Source organism: Cinclus cinclus, chromosome 8 (genome assembly GCF_963662255.1).
Source record: "Cinclus cinclus chromosome 8, bCinCin1.1, whole genome shotgun sequence".
In the NCBI taxonomy this organism is placed as follows: domain Eukaryota; kingdom Metazoa; phylum Chordata; class Aves; order Passeriformes; family Cinclidae; genus Cinclus; species Cinclus cinclus.
Window position 1 is genome coordinate 20,650,663 of NC_085053.1, and position 22,733 is coordinate 20,673,395.

A 22,733-nucleotide genomic window follows, 5' to 3' on the forward strand; every position below is an offset into this window, starting at 1 on the left:
TATTAAATCTCACAAAAGAAAACAATGCAAACCACAGTTTCAGCTCATATTTTTTAACAAGATTCCTTAATGGTCATTCTCGTATCTCTCACCCCAGTGCAGCTTTTTGGAGTGTTAGTGTTGGAGTAGGTGGTGACTTGGGTTTTCTGGATTATCTCACATTGCAACACTGTCCTCAGAACCTATTTATATTTGCTCTACGTAATATATCAACCATTAGAGTAAGTATTACTTGGGTGGGTAAATTGCTCATGTACACATGTGATATAGTTGTTGATAGAGACCACACGTGACATTTTTTGGGCACATTAGCACAGCTGACAAACCCAGAGAGAAGCACTTTTGCTGGACAAGGTCTGCTTGGTCTGCCTCTGGCATTGTCCTTCCATTGCTATCAGTGCAGGAGATTTGCTATGTTGCAACAGAGATTTGAACTAGACAGAATAGTGCCTCATTTTCCATGCTCTAATTACAAAATGAAGACTTCTTGAATATTAGAGACTTTTATTTTGTGCAAGTCAGATGGGTGGGTGCCTGGAGATAAGAGATAAGATTTCCTTCTGGAAATGCAAAGTGCGGGATGTGCAGATAGATTCAGCCACATGGAACAGGCCTTTTGAAAAATGCACTGCTGGGTACAGAAGCTGTCATGGCATTCTGGGATCTCTGGATTTTTCTTCTGTGCACTGAAGGTATCTTATTGCAAATATTCCAATCAGCTAGGAATTAACTTACTTCACCTCTCTGCATTCTTCAGAACTTACCCTTAGAACAACGCAGTCTTGATGTGTCTTCCAGAAAATCAGGAGTGCTGCCCCAATAAAGAACAAATCATCATACTTTATTTTCCTCCAATTTATTTTTCTTTTTAAACATGTTATTTCGATACACAAGTTATTACTTAAAGGAGAAGAGAGAATCCGGAAATGAAAATGCTGTGAACTGAAGTTTATGAGGTTTTGATAGGTTGTTTAACACACATCAGACTGGGAAATGAAGGCATCTTAATTGAAACCTGATGTTTCACTTCACAAAAGTCCACTTGAGCATTTAAAAATAGTTTATGGTTCTTTAAGGCAAGCAGTCTTTGCCCATGACCCCAGTAGGCTGTGTGAATTGTAGTTTATTCCTCCAGATGGGGCAACAGGAGCTCTGCAGGTGCCTGTATGGCGCTGAGATGTCAGTATAGCCTGGGCAGTCTGTTCAAGGACACTAATACAGGGATTCTACAAGATTTTAGAAACGGAGAGAGTGTTTCTGGCCTGTGGCTACAATTTTGCTGCAAACATCACCTATGGACTGCTGTCGTGGAACTGCTGGGGCTTCACACTTCAATGAATTCTGTTGCACCACTGAAAAGTTTAGAGCTTTGTAAATGCAAAGGCTCCAACAGGAGCTATTGCTGTCACAGTAAAGAGGGAAGAGTCTGAGTAAGGCCCTGGTGACACAAATTTGCTACATTTTTTTTGCTCAGATTTTAAATGGGAAGAGTGGAAATCAGAGCCTGCAGACCAAGAATCCAGCTCTTACTGAAGATTTGTGAGAGATTCAGCCAGACAAGTGGGGCAGCAAGGAGGATTGTTCCAAATCTGTGTGACCCAGCAGCAGCATGGCTGGTTGGGTTTGGGGCTGTGCTTTAGCAATGAGAGAGAGCCTGGAAAACTTTACTCAAGAAAGAAGCATATGAACATGGAAAATGAGAATGCTGACGCCTAGTAAGCAAAAGCACAGCAAGCAGTGTATCTGGAGTTTCTCCTGGGAAATGGGGCTGGAGGCAGACTGGTGCCCCTGTGCTGCAGTGTGCTGTGCTGTGCTGTGCTGTGCTGTGCTGTGCTGTGCTGTGCTGTGCTGTGCTGTGCTGTGCAGGCTGCACACAGGAGGGTCAGGGCTGGAGATGCCTTCATAATCAAGGCCAACACAAAATCCTCATAAAGAGCAGTAATATTCCACTCTCCTTTGGTTCTGATGCCTAAATAAACTTTAGTGCTTCTCTTGCACACCACATATGGTAACAATGTGCTGCCAATTAACTTTGTAATTTGGGGGCTTTTTCAGCAAGGTTGAGCAGAGCTAGTAAAATAGTTTGGGGCTGATCTCAAAGCGTTTTTCCCAGGATTCAATAAAGAGTGAATGTAGTAACATCCTCTGCTTTGATAATATAATTTGGGCCAGATGATCCTGGAGTGTAGAAGTGGGGTACAACTCAGATGTGCGTTTTGATTGCATTCATGGCAGTGGTAGCCAAAAGTCTTAGCAAGGAGCAAAACTCACACCCATAATGAATAGTGACTTCTCTCTGTGACTGGTAAAGCTTTTCCAGAATTTTCTTCAGTCCTACTGAGGTCCTAAAAATGGGAGAGAGCAGTTCCATGCTGTGTGTGGACTTCTCTTTCTTGGGATAAGCTGATGATAAAGAGCAAACTTTGGGCTCCTAGCAGTGTCTGTGGAAAAATAATTGTTAATGCCTGAAGATGGTTTAGCCCAAAAAAAAAAATGTCTCGTAAAGATCCTCTCTCTAATTAAAGGATTCTGTTAAGGTGTGCGTGCAAGCTTGCAATAGCACCACATACACTGCAGGCAGTTTACTGGGGGACAAGCACGAGCATCAGCTCAGAGGTGTCACTGCTGGGTGCACAGACACCCCTGGGTTACTCACTGCTGTGGTGCCTTTGGCTGTGCAGTGAATTGTCCTGTCCAGTCAGCAGCCCTCAGAGCCATTGGAGCCGTGTCTTTCTGGCTCCTCTGGGAGCCCTGAGCCTGGTGTGAGGCAGAAAGGAGAATGCTTCAGGTAGGTGACACAAATTATCAGAAGTCTGAGGACTCCGGTGCAGACTACAGTTCTTGTTTCTCTGTGTGCTGGTGCTGTGTATCCATGGATCTGTTTATGATTTAACCCAACTCTGTAAGTCTTCTGTTTGTTCATGTACTGGAAGGGGTTGAATCTATAAAAAGATAAATTATCTTTCTTTGGACTTCACCCAGCCTCAACACTAACCTGGTGAAGGAGGAGCCATGTGCAGGAGGTGTTACCAGGCTGATTCAGGCACCCAGCCATGGATTAGCAGCTCTGTATAGTGCTGACAGCCCAGGGATTAACCTCTGATGCTGGAGTGTTAGCACATTGCAGCCAGGGCTTCTCAAAGCTCTTAGATGGTTTTTCCTGTGGGCAGGCAGCCTTTCTGGAGGTGCCAGCGGGGATCCTTTGCTCCTTAAGCAGTTTTCAGTTGCCTTGTTTCAACATCATCACCTTTTCTTTCATGAGTTGCCCAGGTGTCAGCAAACTTTGTCTCCTGGGCTGTTCTTACTGGACTATGACTGTGTGAAGGCTGTCTTGGAACCTGTTGGGTCTTTGTGGAGTAGAAGAGAGGTGGGGGGCAGGAGCAGAGCAGTCTTCCACTTAATCCTTTCCAGTTATGTGGTTCTTCCTTTTTTGCACCCTGATGTAATCTCCTAAGGTAGGTAGAGGGACAGGTAAGGGCACACTGCAGATGCAGTCAGTTAAATGTAGAGACTTAGTGTCACTGTAAAGCTTTGGGTTTGCAAGGCAGCACATCTGCTTTGTGGGCTGGGCAGTTCCACCCATTGCTACTGCAGTGGGATCAGTCCATGAACTGCTGGGGAAGGGACACTCAGACAAACCAGTGCTGGGGAGCAGGTAAATGCATACCAGCCTCTTCTTGGTACAAGCCCAGCCACCTGCTTCTGCACAAGAGATGCCAAGGAGCTGAAGGGAGTTTGCTTCTCAGTGGAGACCATGAGCTCCCATTTAGCATGGGGTGAACGTGTATGTGCTTATCACAGAGCAGGTAGGGTGTAGTAAAGTCATGCCCTTGCTTGCCTTCTGGTAAGTCCTTAGGTCCTTTAGAAAGACTCCCTGCACTGCACAGGAATCTGCTCTATGGCAAATGATGCATCAGAGCTTGTGCATCAGTTAGATGTGGTCAGAAATACTTGGACTGGGCTTAGGTGTTCAGGAACTCAGCAGGGAAGTGGCAGAAGGGAACCTGCTGGGCTGTCCTCATGTTCTGTGTCCAGCCACCAGCTGCTGGCCTTTCCCTTTGCTCAGCTGCAGACAGCCAGTCCTGCAGGCTCTGTGCCACTCACAGCAAGGGATAACCAGGGAAGCTGAAGGAAGGGCACTGATATGCTCTGCTTTGTCTTTTGAAGCCCACTATTGCAGCTGTTTCTGTCCATGGGTGGAAGTAGCCATAGGAGCAGCAGTGTGCATTGTAAGCTCCTGTGACAGGGACCACTCCACAGAATGCCAGGCACTTGCCTGCTCACAATGAATGATACTGAAATGAAATGCCTATTTCCACACTTTTCAGCTAAAGGAAACAAAGGGTAGGTTTGGGTTTGCACCGATGCAAACATATAGAAACAAAAAGTAAATATAGTGATTGTTGTGTATATTGTGATTACTATTACAGTTTTGGTCTGAATTTCTTTTGTTTTGAAAACATTTCTATTAGGTGATCAGGTCTGTAACTGATAAAACTAAGGTAGGAATTTTTCCCAGGTAAGCAATTTTTGGGGGTTTTCTTCAAATTATTTAATATAGTAGTCAAACCAATTTCAATATCCAGGTACATTATTATTTTTAGGGAGTTTATTCTTCAGTAACACCCTTTTATTGAAAAGGGTAACAATTGGTATGGTCTGAACAATCCAATAAGTCTTACCCTGAACTAAGTAAAATCCCATAAATAACTGGAATTCATTTAACATATTAAGGGAGTCAAATATTTCTAAAAACAGATTTACAGCAGTCATTTCCTTCCAGTCCAGCAGGCAGTGACACAGGAATGACCCAGGGCATGGAATGAAAAGCAGCAAGAGCTTTTCACATGCATGAAGCAAAGAGCAGTTCCAGCCCTGGTTCAGTCACCAGCCCTGGATCTTCAGCACAAGCCCACAAGGTAATGGTCAGCCTCAACAGAGTCCAGAGGAGTTCCAGTGTTCATTTCTGCTGGCTGACTTCTTTCCTTATTTGAGTAGAAGTCAGTCTTTAAAGCCTCTGCAGGAGGCAGAATGAAGATGAAACATCAATATCTTGAGGTGTGAAGCCTTTTGTCTTCCTGCTTGCAGCAGAGAACAGTGTAGGAGTAGTTAGGAGAACCTATCCTGTGTCTGTACTGCTAAGGCATTCCTGGTCCCCTGACCTGTTGGTGCAAACTGGCTGTGTTTGCACTGCACAGAGCTTGCTGTGGTCCCTGAGCACAAGGAGGGGGTCCCTGTGTTCCCCCACAGCACAAGACCAAAAATCTTTGCCTCTCTTGCCTTTACACTTTCCTCACCAAGATCCACCATGCATGTGCTCACCTTACCCATGGAGGACAGGTACCCCAGGAAGGAGCCATGCTCCAGAGGCTCAGGCAGGCTTTGCCCAGCACTGCTGTGCTTTCTGCTTCTGTTTGTCACATGGCCTTTTAGTGTCATCCCTGGCTCATCTGTCAGTCTGCTGTGTTCTCTCAAATGGGACCAGACAAAGGGCTGATCTCTGGGGAGCATTTCATTAGATATTACATTTTCCATATGTTTGGTCTTAGACAAGCAGGTCAGGCTTGAAAATGTGAACTTTCAGTTCTGAACCCAGTGAGAATTGCCCTTGTAGTTGCTTACAGTGCTGGAGAGGGGATGCTAAGCCTGGTACCTCCATGGGCCTCAGCCTGGACAGAAACCATAGACACACAGCAGGTGATGCAGAGCTTACAAGGCCAAGCTCAACACCTGTGGCAGAGAATTGGCAAGGGGAAAGGGCTGCCAATGATTTCTGGGCTTTGCCATTTGCAGCTCACACTGCTTGCTGGGCACCATTTCAGATCAGAGATTCGTCATGGCCACATGTGCAGCAGTGGTCATGTTGGACCATTCCAGGGAGCCCCATGGTCTAACCTGCACTGGGCAGTCTCTGTGCAGCTGGGAGGAATCCCAGGAGGCTCCTGCCTCAGCGCTGGCTGCTGTGGGGCTGTAGCTCTTCAACCATTTGGTTGAAAGCAGCATTGCTTGGAGATACAGGAACACACAAGCACACAGAGGGGCCATGAGCAGGAAGACAGGTTTTGAGCTGGTCTAACACTAGTTATTTCTGAGGCAAGATGGTAGAATTTGGGGGGTTTTGTCTCAGTAAAGGCCTTGATAATGAGAGGCCTCCTCAGTTGTTTGAGAGAGTTTTATTTTCATAACTCAACACAGGAGGTGTGGTGGTTGCTTTGGTATGTCTTTGGGGCATGGCACAAGGGTGTGTGTGGTGATCTAGCACTGACGCATTGTGCAGGGCATAGCAAGCCAGATTTGGCACAGCCATGTCCATGATGTCTAACTTCTTTTGGAGTGATTTGTCCCCCAGCTTGCCCCATAGGTTCTATATGGTCCATGCAGTCCAGATCAAGGTTAGCAGCTAATGAATTTATATATACAATCAGGAGAGTTTGGAAGCTGTGTAGATGCAGACAGGGAGTAGTTATAGCCACTTCCTCTCTAATATGTGTCTCCTTTTATTTGCCACTTCTTTGCTAAGAGGAAAGGAGGGGAGAGCCCTTTCCCTTGGACCTGGAGAGTGCTGCTCTGATGCATTCTCTGCAGCACAGCCTGGGACACATCCCTAGATCCTACAAGGTGTTGTCTTTCCTGTGCTGCAAGCTGGGCATGAGGCAGTGCTTCATTTTCAAAAGGGGAAGGGGTAGCAGAATCTCAGCAGATTTCCACAGGAGAAGAGGGCCCAGTTTCTGTATCTTAAACCAAATCAAGTCTAAAGTACTGTATTGACTTACTAATGACAATTAATCAACAATTGTCCTTTTTATAGTTTTGTTCAAGGCAGCTGCTTTTTCTTCAAGATATTTCATTCCCCAGTTACTGTTTAATTCCTCTGATGGTTGCTTCTTTTTTAAAGAAGATAAGCAGTTTGAGCAAGTGCTCAGTTACATGTATGTGATCTGGGCAGGTGTGGGAGCACGCACACTTGGTACCATGTTCTTCTCTTAGCCAGGTGCTGTTACCCACACCATTTATTATGGGTGGGCTCTGCAAGCACCCCTGTGCTGCCCTAACAGTTACTGCCCTCAATGAATAGCAGGGGTGATAATTTTGACAGTATTTTCAAGAGGCACCTCTCTAGCCTGCAGGATTCTGACTGCAGCAGAGAGCTGTGAGGCTGCATCTCACCACTGAAGGCTTCAGAGTTCTGTCTTCAAGGGGGACACATATTAACCTGTAGCTACCACAATGTTGGAGGGTGCTAACATCAATAAGGAGTAATTTAATTGAGAGACTGTGATCAGATCATCAGTTTCCAGATGTGATTTTTAAGGTAATGCAAAACTGTTTTGCTAAGGACACCCTGTGAAATTCTGATAGTTGTGGAGGCCAAATCAGATATATCTACTACAGTTCAATAGGTTAGGAGGGTAGGTAGTCTCTGGTATTTTAATCATTTTTGGGAGCAGAGAAGGTGGTACTAAGATAGTGGCATGTCAGGAGCTACTGAAGGATAGAAGCAGATGAGAAAATTACCTCCTATTTTTCCATAAATACCATTGGATGTATTATAGAGAGAATAAAGTCAGACAGATATTTGGCAACCAAAGGAAAGTTCACTTTCAATTTCAGTCTACAGTTATTCTCCAAACAGAGTATGCCTGAAAGAAAGTTTGGCAGTCCTCCCGTAAGGTTGGGTAGTGTGATTAATTCTCTGTGGTTTGCAAGACACACATTAGAAAGTTAGCTCTTAAATGTTAACTTGGCCAGTGAAATTCCCTCCAGGCAAAGACCCTGTGTCTCCCTTGAGCGGTACCGTGGGAATGGGCCCAGTGCAAGGGTGGGCGGTGTTAGCTCCATCGTGTTCCCAATGACCACACAGTCTCAAGGATGTAACCATTTACTCACTGTGTTTTGGACACTGTAGCTACAGCTCTGCTGAGGAAAAGGGTTTTGTGGCACGTCTGCTCACCAGCTGATGCAATTCCAGTGACATACTAATGTCATCTTCTATGCAAAACATGAAGCTGAGAAATCAGAATTAAAACTGTCATGTCTGGAAAGACAGGATGTTCTTGGATATTTTGAAATTTGGGGCAATGTTCTTATCCTTGCCTAACAATTTTTTTTCCGTTTATTTGAAACCCCTACTTGATATTTTTTGGCTACCAGTGAATTAACAGTTAACTAAAGTAACTACAATAAAACCAGTATTGTTTTTGTGAGTATCAGCTAAAATTAAGTAGTGAGAACAAAATTACTCTGCTGTTTTTCCCAACATCTAGAACTGGAACAGGAGGATGTAGGAAGATCTTGTCTTTTCAGATGTGCTCTGTTACTGTTGTGTTGCAAATGTTTGAACTTAATGTTTCATTTATTTTGCCATAAGCAGTTTTTGCCTGTTTGTTTTCAGATTAGAGTAACTCCAGTGCACTGTAATGGAATTCTACACAGCACACGAGTTGTGCTCCCAGCTCTGCACACCTCAGCTGGGATATGGGTGGCATTCTTTGCTTGAAAAACATTGTTCTTTGGACTGGTCAGGCAATCAGAAGTGAGAAATGTCATGTGCTGACAAAAAAAAACAACAGTTCCTTTGAATGAGAAGCAGAAACTCAAAACATTGTTCCCAGCTTTTTTTAACATTCTATAGCATTGCTCACCAGTTCAGGGTAAACTATTGTAAATGAAAAATAGAAGAGTGCAGTAGGTTTCTACATCTCAGCTAAGAGCTGTCACCCTTAGTGACTGTCTGAGCACGTCCTCTGAATTTGTGATATTTCCAACACAGCCAGTGTTGGATACTCTACAAATGAAGATGTGGGTGGATTTCTCAGCCTCTCCCTAGCCCCTGGGGCAAAGTTGCCTCTGGATTTATCTGGCTAAAGGGAAGCTAGAAAAGTCAGTGAGCTAGGAAACACTAGAAACACTTTGCTGTCCCAGCAGAACACACAGGAGCAGTTGTAGCTGTTCACCTCTGCTGTCACAGGGCCTTGGCAGAGCCCAGTGAAATGGGAAGGGCTGAGGCTGGACTTCAGCACAAATTGCAGGTCAGCAGATGGGAAAAGACAGTTGGGGTGTCCCCTGGATGCTACCACCCCTCTCTGACTGGCTTCCCATTGCTCATTGCTTTCCCAGTGTGTGGTTCGGAGGCAATGGAATAGGCCAGAGTGCCCCTTCAATGTCAAGGTGCCCCTGAGCAGAGGAAGTGGAACACACTGCCTTATCTCCTCTGCAGCTCCCAGAGCTGTTTAACAACCTTAAACTGCTTTTGCCATCAGTAAAATAAGGAGTTGGTGCTGTTCCTCACTTTTGTTCCTGTATGGTGACCTGTTTGGGATAAGTATTCTTCCTTAGCCTAGCTGGAAGGCAGTAATGTGCATTAACATTGTAAGCCACTGTCTGTGTCTGTTTTAATTTCAGAAAGCTGATGTATCCACTGTGATTCATCCTCCGGCTCATCTGCTGCCCTGTTCTCAGGACAGCAAAGTTGTGGAAGGGGAGTCTGACCATTTGCATTAATTTCTTTACAAGCTGGGAGGTTATCAACCCTGCAAGCTTACAGGTTGAATATAGCCAAATACCACATTCCTTTTTTTTCTTCTTTGTAGCAGCGGTGCCCCCATGAGCAGAGACAATAAGAGGAAATCTTTGATTATAAAAATGGCAACCTGCTAATGACTTCCATTCCTGCTTTCTCTCCTCTCAGAACATCCCCACCTTGGGAAGCGTAGCAATAACCATGGCGCTGCACAACTGTGATGAGGTGGCGGTAGCTGGGTTTGGCTATGACATGAGTTCACCCAATGCACCACTGCACTACTATGAGAACATCAAGATGTCTGCCATCAAAGAGGTAGGGAGCTCCTGCCAAGCACATCCTCCTCCCAAGCCCACTAGCCACCTCGATTCCAGAGCCTCACTGGGATCCTGATGTCAACTTACAGCTTTCCTGGGTGGATCCTAACACAGCTCCACCCATGCATTTGCCTGTAAAATTCTAAACATTCTCCCAAGCTCGATGTATGTTAAAAATGGTTATTACTGCTGGGAAATGTTCTCTGGAATGTGTGTATAGTATAATTTATTCTTTGAGTGGCAGGGAAAAGATCCGCATAAATGTTAACTCAAGAGGTATGAAAGGGAGCAATTCTGCTCTGAGGTTGAAAATATGCACCGTCTCCTGCTTTTTGATCCATTGTATTGCTCTCTAATCCATAGGCTTCTTTTTTGAGATGATCCTCCCTCAAGCCCTGGGAAGCAGGGGGGAGGTGAGATCTGCCTGTGTACCTGAGCTCTCAGCTGACTGTTCAGCAGCACTTCACTGGTGTAAACACACCTGGGCTCTGTGCAGACTGCTCTGTAAAGACAGGTCCACATTAAACACATTTTCTGCTACTATCACAGTGAGACAAATAGCATTTTCGGAGGAACAAAAGCTTTCATATTGGTGTAATGCATATATGCAATGCATATATCTCATATTGGTGTAAGGCATGTAGATGCCTTCAGGTCCATCCATTTCCTGTACCAAACTAGAGCAAACTTGAACACTAGTCAAAGCTTCTGTAGTGGGAAGGTTGACTACTCTTTTGGGAGAGCTTCGTCTTTCCCAGCACAGATGTGGCCCAGGTCTTCCTAAGATTGCTTCTCCCTCTTTACTGGATAGGGAAACTTGCTCTATTCTACTCCATGCTCTGAAAAGTTGCATTGTTTGTGGACTGTAGCTGTCTCCTGGCACCTGGCAATTGTTCACCTCAAGCACTTTACCATTGATTCAGACCAGGAGGGAAGACTGGGAAGTTGTGTTTTTCCAAATCACAAGACTGTACGTGTCTCAGTACTCTCACAGACTGCAAGCTGCATGACCCTAGGCAGACTGAGTGGAATTATAAATCAGTGATTAGTCAGCTTGAGAAATGAGAAGAGTGTGTCTAATTATCTGAGTAATGAGACTTTGGAACAAGCTCTCAGCAGAGGCTAAGAGAACAAACAGAGTTTAGGAAAAGGCTGTCAGGAGGTCCTCAATACACCAAGGGACTTGACATTGTGGTCCTGAGGTTCCTTCTGAGCCTATGGAGGTGGCAAGAGAGTCTGCTTAGCTCAATGGAGTAATGATTTAATTTAATCAGTCCCATGGATTTAATCAGTCCCTGCTGGGAAAATGAGTGCCTATTTGAGGATTTAAGGGGTATGTCCAGAGAAGTAAATTGAATTGAAGTGATGTCTGGCTTGAGAAATCCCTGAATAGAAAATAGCTAAGGAATATAACTTTTGCAGTAGTAGAGGAGGTGTATCACCATCAGCTTGCTCAGTTCTGGGCATCTGCTTATAACCACTGCCAGAGACAGGACCCTGGGCTCCCCAGGCCCAGGTCTGAGGCAGTACAGCTGGTCCCTTAGTCTTCCAGCAAAGAGATGGCTACACCAGAGTGAAAATGGTTGCAGATGCCTGAATCCAGCAGTGACTCCAGTACAGAAACTTGCCAAGAAAGTTTCAGGAAAAGCTTTTGGTGCCACTGTTTTCACTCTGGTGAACCAGCTGCCTTCGGTGGATAATCACTCTTGCCCAGTTGTTCTTCCTGTCTCATAAGGATGTCTGTCCCACACTGAGCTTTTGGACATGGGGATACCCACAGCAGCTGTCCTTGCCGAGCTTGTTCTACAACCTGGTATGTGTCTCTGTCCTCAAGGACACCACTGGAGCTGACAAGAATGAAGTCTTCTTGTTCTTCATCCTTACACAAATCAATGGGAAAAGCTGGCAAAGAGAGTTGGATAATGGAGTCTCTGGCTGAAGTTGCAGGTCCACATCACTTGGATCTCTGATTTTGGAGGCCAGCACTCTAAATGGGATCCAAGGTCATTGGAAGGCTGGAGGAGGTCACTCTTGGACATTGTATGTGGTCTCAAGAATAGACATTGCATGACACAGGACAGTTAGATGAGGATGAACACGTGAAATGTAACCAGTAAAGTCTCCTAGAGAGAGCAGCGGGTGCCTGATTTGCCAGGCCTCTGCTGTCTGGAAGCCATCAGTCATTGTGTCCAGGATGTTCTGTCCAGAGGTGAGGGAGCGTTGAAAGGTTCTGGTGAAGCCTCAGTAATTCAGATGTCAGTGGGTTTGTTTCTGCAGCCAGGGCTATTGTTGAGAGCTCTGCAGCCCAACAGAGCTGGTTCTAGGAAGAAGATTCCTGTTCCTCTTGAAGGCTGGTTACCTGATATGTGTCTGCCCATCTAATCCTCACATCCTCACCCCTGGGCTCCTCTTACATTTCACTGCCCTGGTACAAGAAAAGCCATCTGTTCCCAAGTATTAATAATTAATTCTCCTCCTGCCTCTGCCCCTCCCAGTATGACAAATTGTTTGTGATATTGTGGAATGTGAAGAGCAAAGAGAGGATCACATTTCTTTCTCTCCTATTTAATATTAATGATAGCTGGTAATTGTTAGTCATCTGAGGGTGAAGTTGAAAGGTGAAGGGCATAATAGGTGGGTTGTGTCTTCTGCAGTTGCCTTCAAAGAATGCAGAAATAGAGATTTGCCCCACTCCAGACTGGAAGCACCTGCTTGAGGGAAGATCTGGCAAACTGGGAAGCTGGCCTGCACTGGTACCTTGTATCAAACCTTGTCCTTGGCATTAGTGAAAGAAGACTGACCCAAGCTCCACCAAGGTTTTTGTCTGTTCCCTCTGCTCTGACGCCCAAAGGTCCCAAAGCATTCACAGGGTTTTTCTCATTGTTACTTTGGACTTCTGGGACTGTGTCCAAGCCTAGTTCTTCCTGGTCCTCCTCTACATTTCAGTCTCTAAAGGAGCTGCTAAAGCAGGCTATGCCTTGAAATTATGCAAGTATCATCTTTGTTCTCTGGCCTGCAGACCCGTGGAAACTGGAATGTTCATTCCTGGGCAGGGGAATGGAACAGGTTTCTTTACATAGCATCATCACAGCACTGAATCAACTGCAAAGGGATGCAGCTGTTCCACCACAATGGACATCCCAGGTAGGAACCCCTGAAGTCTGACTAGATTTTGGTGGGGCAGAACCTCTGTTTCTGAAGTTCAAATCTCTTTAATGACTGCCAAGTTCCTCCAGCCTGAATGTCTGAAAATCTTCAGTGTTTAAGCCTAGAGAGCAGCTGCAGGGAAGCACTCCAGCTCCACCCTGAAAACATCACTGTCTTTACAGAGGAAATGTAAACACCAGCAGTGTCCTAGGTCTGGAGATGCCACACGTGTGTGTGTGTGTGTGTGTGTGTGTGTGTGTGTGTGTGTGTGTGTGTGTGTGTGTGTGTGTGGATTGTGGGAGCCTGTTGGGTAATATCCCTCAAGCCCCTTCCTTTGCCTGGTATCTGCAGGGAAAATGGGCCTGCTGTTGAGCAGGAGTCCTCTCAGTAAGGTGTGTCACTGATTTACACTTGAGGCTGCTTGACATCTCTCTGGACACCCTTGAAACCCTGTGACTCATCTCTAAGGAATTTGTTCTGATTACATAAAAAAAGCCAGCAAAATGCACTCACTTGCTCACAGCTGGGTGGAGATGCCTCTCCCGTGCCAAGACTGAGGTGATAAAATCTCTGTGGAGATGAATCTGATTTTTCCTGTTGCTCTGTGGCACTGGCAGCTGAATTTCCAAAAGGAGAAACACGCATACCCAGTCCATAGTTTAGCTCAGCCTGTGCTTTTCCCTCAGGAGTAAAAGCTCTCAAGGTCCAAGATTGTGTTTGCTATTGCTACCACAGAAGCCAGCTGCCTACACTGAGTATTCCAGGATCTCCAACTCCTGAGGGCTGGGCAGGCATTTCCAGCCCCAGAAGAAAAGGTTCTTCAAGGAGGCAGATGCACTGGAGCTTGATCACAGTTAATAGTCAAGGAGGAGTGTATGGTCTTGGGACTCTATTCAGTAGTACGGCTGCAAACGTGTGGGTTCTGTGCTTGGGAATGCTCATCAGAGTTAGTTTCTCCAATTTAGTACTGGATAGATTCTTTACCCTCTCTCCTGGGTAGCTCAGTGTACTCTGTCTGGGGTATGTCCAGGCAGAGCTGGTGGAGGAGCCCCTTTTCTGTTCCTCAGTGTGCTCTGGAAAGCTGGAAACACACTGGGGCATTGCTTTCAGTTTCAGGTGTGAGCTGGAAGATCAATGCAATTAAAACCGTACCACGAGGCCAGTTCTTCTGTCCAGCATCTTCTCCCCTGGTCTCTCAACTGCTCCCCTTCATGACTGGGCTGCAGACTCCTGGCCTGCACTTCAGCAGATTTCTGTGTGGTATCAAGACAAATTTTGATCTCTGATCTGTTACTGGGACTCCACTGTCCAACAGACAGTGCTGTTGTATAACAGGTGATTTTTCAGCTCTTATCCTATCTCTATGTTTCAGCTTACAAAATGCAGAATGTCCAAGTGTGTCTTCTCTGTTCAGTTACTGTTTTCCTATTCCAAATAAATTTGCAACAGCTTTTGTCCCTTGCCTGCTTCCATGAATGCTGTACAAAAAATTGAGTCTTTGCCAAGGTGTCTGCTCACTTGTTTCTGTTTTCATGACAATGAATCTGTCAGAGCTGGATTTTCCTATACTTTATTGTATTTTTATGTCCTGCTCAGGTTCTGTAATGCTTCCTGTCCAAGCACTCCATAAAAATGTATTTTTATCACAGGTCACTGTCTTCTATTAATGTAGAAGTGTCAGACCCACTGGGAGCATAGCGAAGGAAACATGGAAATGGTGGTGAGGAAAAGGAATAATTTTAAAATAGAGTGAAATAGAAATTATTTAAGGATGGGAAAGTGACTGTTTAGAATAGTAAAAACAGATCCATAAGGGGCTTATGAAACTGAGAGAGCAGGGGGCTGTGCTAAATCATGGGAACAAAGCACAAGACAGGCTCCCAGCATCCCTCCTCCATGTGCTCTTCCCATGCACACGGTCTTCCCAAGTCTCATGATCCAGAGGGGAGCTTCTATCCCCTGGTCATTTCTTGCAGGAGCAAGAATGTGAACAAGGAATTACCTCAGGTGCCATCCAGGGAACATCCTGGGCTGTCTTCTCAGCAGCTGGCTGCAGACTGCCTCACACACTTCTGAGTGGTAAAAAGGGCGATTCGTGGTTAAAAGCCACCCTTGCTCATCCAGAGCCTGGCTGCAGTGTTTGTGTCCCACAGTGGAGCTGCTGGCGGCTCTCCTTTTTACTGGAGAAGCAGGTCAAACACCAGCACTGCTGTTGGAGGTGTCAGCTCCTTTGATACAGCTGTGCCCAGCACCTCAGTGACTCATTGCCTGACCTGAGGGGGAGGTGGTGTGGCAGCCTTTGATGGCTTCTTTCTGATCACTGGCCCCTTCCCCAGCAGGTCTCTGTGGGATGCTGAGGACACCATCCTGGAACACTTCTCATTCAGCCTGTGTAAGGGCTGTCACAAGGGCCAGGGGAGGTGGCCTGCAGCATGCAGTGACACACAGCTTTGTCTCTGTCTCTCCCCAACAGCAGCTACCTCTCAGAATAATCCACAAACATCGAGTTTGGAGTCTTGAACCATAAAGGCACAAACAATAGTGCTTTATCATCATCTGAGCTCTCTCTGTGAAGCCGCCTTTTGCATTTTAAATCAACACAAGTTGCTTGGGAGGGGGTGGTAGGGCTGCTTCAGGCTACCAAGTACCTTAAAGTTTGTGGTAGCCAACAAGAAGAACAAAACTCCTTTGAAAGCTGGGCAGATGTCTGGCGTGGTGATTTATAGACTGAAAACATGGCTATTGGAGCCTGGCTGATGAATTGTGATTGCAGTACAAGGAGTGGTGCAGACTGAAATGGAGGTCAGCTTTTGAGGGGGAGGTTAGGGGCTGGGGCAGGGGCACCTCTGAAAGGGCAGTGCTTTTTCTTGGGGCCAGCAGTGATGACTGATGAAGTTTATACATTTTTGTCTTTGTTTAAAAGCCACCTGTTTGACAGCGTTAGGGCTGAGCAAAGGCCTCACATGCTGTTCCTGTGCATAAGGACTGTGTGTCTGTATAACAGAAATCTGGAAAAGATTGTTGGAATAGCAGTCTTGGCCAGAGCACAGGTATTGCCTTGTTCAGAAGGACAGAAATACAGTGACACTCAAGATACCACTGTGCACTAAAGAACAGCAAGGAAGGTATGCCTGCAGAATGGGCAAAACCGGAATTGGGGTTTGGACAAGATCTCTGTAGGAGAAGGCAGTAAAAAATCTACAGAGGTGTGTTAGAGCCCAGCTGTTGATCCCAGCACTGAACACAGATGTCTGTGGGGTGCTGGGTGCCCCCAGAAAAGGCACTGTTGTGGCTGTAAAGTAGGACTGTCAAAAGGAGAACCCAGGTTTTCCCAGGCACAGTGGCTGGCACAGCTCTTCTCACCAGCTGAGAGGGCATGAGAAGAGCTGCAGGCCTTTCACAGCTGTTTTCAGCGTTTATGAAGACCTTGCAGAGGGACATTTTAGGAAATAGCCTTTGATGAAGTGCCTTCATGGTTAAATTAAATAGAATGTCAACAGAAGGGATGATATAACTCAGATTTTGCTCCCAAAAGGAGGGAGTTTGATAAGCAAGGCTGTATATAGACTCAGCAGTGGTGGCAGAGTGCTCAGTGGAACTGGGACATGTGCAGACTCTGAGCGCTCTGAACTTAAGCCTAGCCTTGGAGAATGGGCTACTGAAAGCAGATTCACTGAAGAGCTCATGGACCTACTGTAGACTTGGAGTCTTGTTTGTGAAAGTACAATAATTATCTGTGATTCATATTTGCAGCAAGGAGGAAACTGGCAGAAAGAGGCTGTAAATATAACTTCATAAAGAACTGTTTCAATGTGGTGGTAGAAGTAATGGAGAAAATGAGGAAGAGCATTAGAAGACTTCACTCCTGATGGCTGGAAGGGACAGAGATAAAGTAGAAACTGGCAAAAGTCAAATTCAGTTAGATGTTGCAAAGGAAAATTAGTAAATACTCAACAGTGTCACTGACAAACAATTAATAAGGAAGCAAGGAAGGAATTATCCGGACTGATATCCAGGGAGGTGAAGGAAGCAGGAGGATTAAAGTAGGAACCACATGAATATATATATTACCTCTATCAGGATGATGTGATGAATGTGAGGGAAAGGGTTGCTTACGGTGAGAAGTTCACAGAAAACGAAAATTACTGGGTCAGCACTGAAAGGCAAAAGCTGTTGAAGCTAATGCAGTAGGTGTGAGCCCAAGAGATCTCTGTTCCACTTTGAGCCAATTAAGCTGCAAGTCCAGAGGAAAAGGTCCACAATAAATCTGTCAAGTTCCACAGGATTAGCTTGTAATGGACATAATACCTCTTTTTCCTTTTTTTTTTTTTTTTAACTTTTTGGGGTTTGTTTGTTTGTTTGTTTGTTGGGGTTTTTTTTGTGGGTTTTGTTTGTTTGTTTGTTTGGGGTTTTTTGTTTGTTTGTGTTTTTTGTTTTTGTTTGTTTTTTGTTTTGGTTTTGGGGTTTTTTTTGTTTGTTGTTGGGTTTTTTTTGTTTGTTTGTTTTTTGTTTTTGTTTTTTTTTTTTGGTGGGGAGGGTATGGAAGCAAGTTAAGGAAAATAATCGTGTCAAATTCAGAACTCTTACACTAACCTCAGAGGTACTATTCAGAACTTCAGAGCACAGTTTAAATGAAAGAATAATTAAATCCTGAAAGCAAACACAACATGGATTTACCAAAGGCAGGTTACAAAAACTTATTTAACATCTTTATTTGATTTTTTTTGAAAATCGTTCTTGGGACAGAGGAAGTGTAGCAGTCCCACCTGTCAGAAGCTCAGTTAAGCGTGCAATCCTGTGCTGCTTGAGATATTATTAGTTAAGCTTCAGAAGCCACAGTTTGGTGCAACACCTGTACATGAATAGTCTCTCTAAGAGAGAACACAAAAAGCAGCACTGAATGGACAGCTGGGAGTTCCTCTGCAGGAAGTCATGTTTAGTGTTTGCTTTAATGATTTTTGTCACAGAAGGCAATGGTGTGCAACTGGAATTTGTGATGAGACAAAACCAGGTGTGGTCAGTACAAGGGAGGATCAAAATACCATCCAGGAAAGCCATGAGCACCTTGAGAACAGAGTGAACTGGATGGCATGAAACCTAAAAGTATGAATGGAAGGTCATACTATCTGGGGCAACAACAGACATTTTTACTCTAATCTGGGATAGCATTATTTGGCAATGGCAGAGGAGGAAAGCACTTAGATTGGTACAAACAAATCACAGAATAATTCAGGCTGCCAGGCTGTCACTGGGGGGGAAAAAGGCAAATACAGTTCTGGAAAGACTAGAGGAAAGGACTTCTTGTTGAGTGAAGGAATTGCCTCTGCATGAGGCACTGGTGAGCCATTTTTTATAATTCATGAGAAATAAACCTGGAGTAAATAGGGACAGAGGGAGCTACTATAATTCTGAGATTTCTCAGTTTACATGGTGTAAATGAACAGCTTGTTTTGGTAGAAGAAAGACATTGCTTGCTTAACTTGGTGAAATGAAGACTGAAAAGATAAAGTTTCTCTCTTTCTGTGTATTAAGAGTAAGCAGGAGCGAAAACAGCTGTTTGAAATTTAAAGTTGATGTAAGAATGACTGGGCATAAAGGAGCTGTGAGTAAATCCCTGAAAGACAAGAAGATGAGGGCATCCAGCCATCCCTTTTGTTTCAGCACATGTGAATTCCAAGGGGGTTCAAGCACAGTGGAGCAGTCTGATGAGGAAAATTAAGCAGCTCTAGAGACAAAGCAGTGAAGGTTAAAGACAAAGATAAATTAACACTGGTGGATACTGGAAATTGACTGTTGCCAGTGAAGTAGTGCTTCTTACACAGCTGTGGTTTCTGTGCAGGTTTTCATGGAAAAGTGCTGCTGATGTGCAGAAGTACAGAGGGTGTAACAGAACTGAGAAAACTCCTCTACAACTTGCTGTTTTTCTTGAATGCATTCCTCATTGATTTCGCTCTCTCTGATTTAGCCTTCCTGTATTTTAATTGCAGCATGCTTGATAAGACTAATGTAGTCTAAAGTTGAGGCATTCCCCAGTTGTAATTGATTACAGACGGGGAGCTTACCTTCCTCCTGGGTTGGTCTGTGAAACATTTGCTTAGGCTTAATATTCTACTTGGCTTCTCTTGAAATGACAGATGATGTTATGTGCTTCTTTGTGGAATTGTCAAGATAAAAAGGAGAGGTGGTTTGGGGCTGCTGCATTTGCATAACCCTGAAAGGTGGCTCTAACTGATGATAAATTTTCATCTAATAACTGTGACCAAGTGCTCAGAGCCACTGCCACCTCCCTGGGATGAGCAGCCATAACAGTGCTGGCAGGGTAACTCTGCTGCCTCTGCTTCTCTCTCCACTGGAAAGAGCAAACGTCCACTACTCAGAGAGAGAGACACAAAGCACAGGAAATCCTAGCCTGATCCCCAGAGAACAAGGAGTCTGGAGCCTCCTGGGATGTTCCTGTTGGAACACTCAAGGCTCATCACTCCAACCATGGGCTCAGGCAAGCAGCTTGTTTGATTCCACAAGTGGAAGCTGCATTGGATGTGAGCAGCAGAGGAGAGAGAAGGCAGAGCCAGTCTGCCAGGTTGCAGCAGTGGTGGTGGTGTGCAGGGACAGGAAGATGGAGATGACAGTGATTGCTCCAAACTGCTCCATCACTGTCTTTGAGGTGCAGATTGACAAGAAAAGAGCTGGAGTTTTCAGCTGGCACTATGTGCTATTTAAGGTGTATACACAGGGTGCTATATGAGGTGTATACACCCTGAAACCTTCTGGGGTTTAGGGTGCATTTTGTTGCCTTTTCCTCTCGGAGCAATGGGACTGAGGTGCCTGCTTTCCTGTCAGTTTTGAGAAAATTGCTCTGGCTCTTGTCCCCACTGCCGCTGCTAGTGCTGGAATGCAGCTTCCTTTGTCTGATCAGCTCTGTCTGTCAGTGGGGTGAGTCCTTCCCCTGTAATCAGTAACTGGAGCTGGTGTTGAGGACATGCCTCATCCCTCTTGCCCATGCTGCTGTCGGGCGATGGGGGAGCAGCACCGTTCTGAGTGCCCTGATAGTGCTCTTTGGAAGGCATGAAAGCCTGTTCTCACGAGAGAACCTCTTCCTCTGTGGGCTTATGTTAACCACAAAATATTAGAGAGTACTGATGTGGACATCACTAAGATCCATGGATCAGGTGGGAGACTGAATTGCCTTTCGTGTGACTGTCTGCTTGCAAAAAGGACTTAGTGGCAGTGCCTGAGGTATAAAGTATATATATGGAAGCATATATAAATCATTTACATATATACATATATATGTATACAAATATATATATATATTTTTATATAAAGTGGATGCTGAACAACCACGGGTCAGTAGGTCTTGCCAGCAGCTTTGCCCTGAGTGCTGGAGCCAGACCTAGCTGTAATGTTCCAGACTGCAATTGTATCACCCAAAGTTTTGTTATCTGCCTCCTGGACTTAAATTCCTGCTCCACTTGTACTTTTCACAAAGCAGATTTCCTCTTGCCATCAGATAAGGTACTTGCACATGGCCTGAGGTGATGTTTTAGTTGGTTTGAGTTTGCCTACAAGTGGCTGCCTCCCCAGTTCATCTGTACAGAAAACATGAACACGAACAATTGTCCTGGCCAAAACCAGTTGGCTTCTCATACTGAAAGGAGGGCTCAGATTTTGCTATGAGGTATCAGGCTCCTGGTGCTCCAGGCAGGTTTCAACAACAAGCCCCGCCAGATGCAAGTGAATGAGACTGAGACCTGGTGTCTCAGCATGGTCCCTGTGGGCAGGAGTTCACCCACACACCCACAGCCTCTGCTGGGGCTGAGCCTTCCTAGCATGGGGCTGTGTTGGCAGAAGTGACACTGCTGCATGGCAGGGGCCAAGCCCAGGGCCCCCAGCTGACATGCCACATGTGGAACTGTTTCCAGCACATTGGGGGATCCTGGCTCTCTGGCTCCAACGCACTGCTCTCCCAGCTCTCTCTGTGCCACCATCATTCCCACTGCTGCTTTCTGGAACTGATGTTTTTTTTTCCTTTTACAAGCCTTTGTAAGCCTTATTCCCAGTGCCACTTTTCAGTTTCTGCTTTTACATTAGCTGAAGCAAAGCACTGAGTTGTTTCAGGGCAGCATCTTTTCAGTTTAGAGATAGGGCCTTATGCATTTCCAAGTCCCAAAGAGCACCAACACAGTTCTCCATGTGTGGTCCTGTTCTCAGTAGTGGTGCAGCCTTTCCAGCATTCAGGTAAGCAGAGGAAGTCAAAGACTTCTTTTGAACACAGGTTACAAGGTAATACCTGCCTGAAGTTTCTGTAGCAGTTTTAACTGTTGTCATTCTTGTGCACTGAGGGGATGGAAGTGGCTTGTAAATGTGCAGGAGCAGCAAGAAAGATATTTCCAAAATGTGCTGCAGATCTAGAGAGGGACCTTCATTGCCTTGAACCTCTTGTCAGCCCATTCTCTGTGTGTCATGCCTGGGGCTGTCGGTGCCACACAGCATCATGGCAGAGAGCTGCTTGTCCCAAACAGGACAGGGCAGGAGAAGCAGGATTCTCTGCCAGCTCTGCTCCCTGGTATAGACCACCACCAGTGCTGTGCTGTTGGGTTCCAACAACTACTGCTGTGTGCAGTACCTTGGGAGGGCACATCTGCCCAAGGGACCTGGATTGCCCAGATCTCACCATGCCAAAAAACTTCCCCCAGCCAATGGGGAAATTTTCTACCTCAGGTACACGGGTCTAACCCTGCTGACGGTGTCAGCTTTTTATAAGAGAAGATCCTTGGTGTGTAAGGGCTCTTCTAATCTACAGCAGGATCTGTGTCCTTGACAGTCTCCCATGCATGAGGGACAGGAGCATGCTTGGCCAGGGTAGTTGCTGACCTCCTGTCTCTCTCAATTTCTTCCAGTCCTGGACGCACAACATCCAGCGGGAGAAGGAATTTCTGAGAAAGCTGGTGAAAGCCCGAGTCATCACTGACCTAACCAGTGGGATTTGAGTGGCTGCAGCCACTGCATCCAAGGGAGAAGACAAAGAAATGCTGCAGCTCTGGGAGCAGGCACTGGCAGCCCCCTGCAAGAATTCCACCTCACTGAAGACACACAGAGATGCCCAGCTGCTCTGGGAAGACCCTCTTGCATTGCCAGTCTGCACGAGGGTTACATCTCCCACCTCCAGGCCTAGAGCTGGCAGGAGGGGGGCAAGGGGCTGAGTGGACAGTTCTTGAACTCTGCATCGCAGACAGGTCTTCTGCATCCTGAATTAGACAAGAAAGACTCAGGAGAGAGAAGAAAGGTTTGTGAATAAAATGATTAGTGCCAAATGGGAGGTGATGCTGCCCAAAGGCAGCAAAGCCTGAATGTACAAAGTATTATTTTTTAAAAGACTCTGCTGGAACCATACTAGAAATACCAAGGTACGAGGCAAAGTCTGCTTGTGCACAGCCCTGCGAAAAACCTGGCCTCTTCATGCTCCATCTGCATTGCCACTGGCCTCAGACCTTTCCCCAGGAAAACAAATCCATCCAAAACTTCAGTGTCACTGGTGCTGCTACAATTTGAAGGGAGAATAATGGCTTCCTCTCATTTTCCGCTTGGAGCTTCTGGATGGAGATGAGCATGGGTTTGTTTTTCTGCATTTTTCCTCACTTCCTCCACAGAGGCAGCAACAGCAGCAGCCACTGATTTGGCTGTGTTTTTCATAGCCATTTGCTCTGCCTCTGCCCTGACCCCAAGGTGGAGCAGGGAGCCAGTGGATT

General features: G+C 45.6%; 1 protein-coding gene across 8 annotated transcripts in view; it reads left to right on the forward strand.

Annotated features, from left to right (window-relative positions):
- The window catches only part of ST3GAL3 (ST3 beta-galactoside alpha-2,3-sialyltransferase 3), a 171,260-nt gene extending 149,214 nt beyond the window's left edge, over nt 1-22,046 (forward strand). For 5 of the 8 annotated variants that reach the window (XM_062497627.1, XM_062497628.1, XM_062497631.1 and 2 more), the window contains 2 exons: nt 9,689-9,835; nt 21,885-22,046. In XM_062497627.1, the coding sequence (XP_062353611.1) occupies nt 9,689-9,835; nt 21,885-21,974 (237 nt within the window). In that variant the 3' untranslated portion in view covers nt 21,975-22,046. The remainder of the gene's footprint in view (nt 1-9,688; nt 9,836-21,884) is intronic. The other 3 variants (XM_062497633.1, XM_062497634.1, XM_062497635.1) reach the window with 1 other exon arrangement.
- Nucleotides 22,047-22,733: the final 687 nt, after the last annotated feature.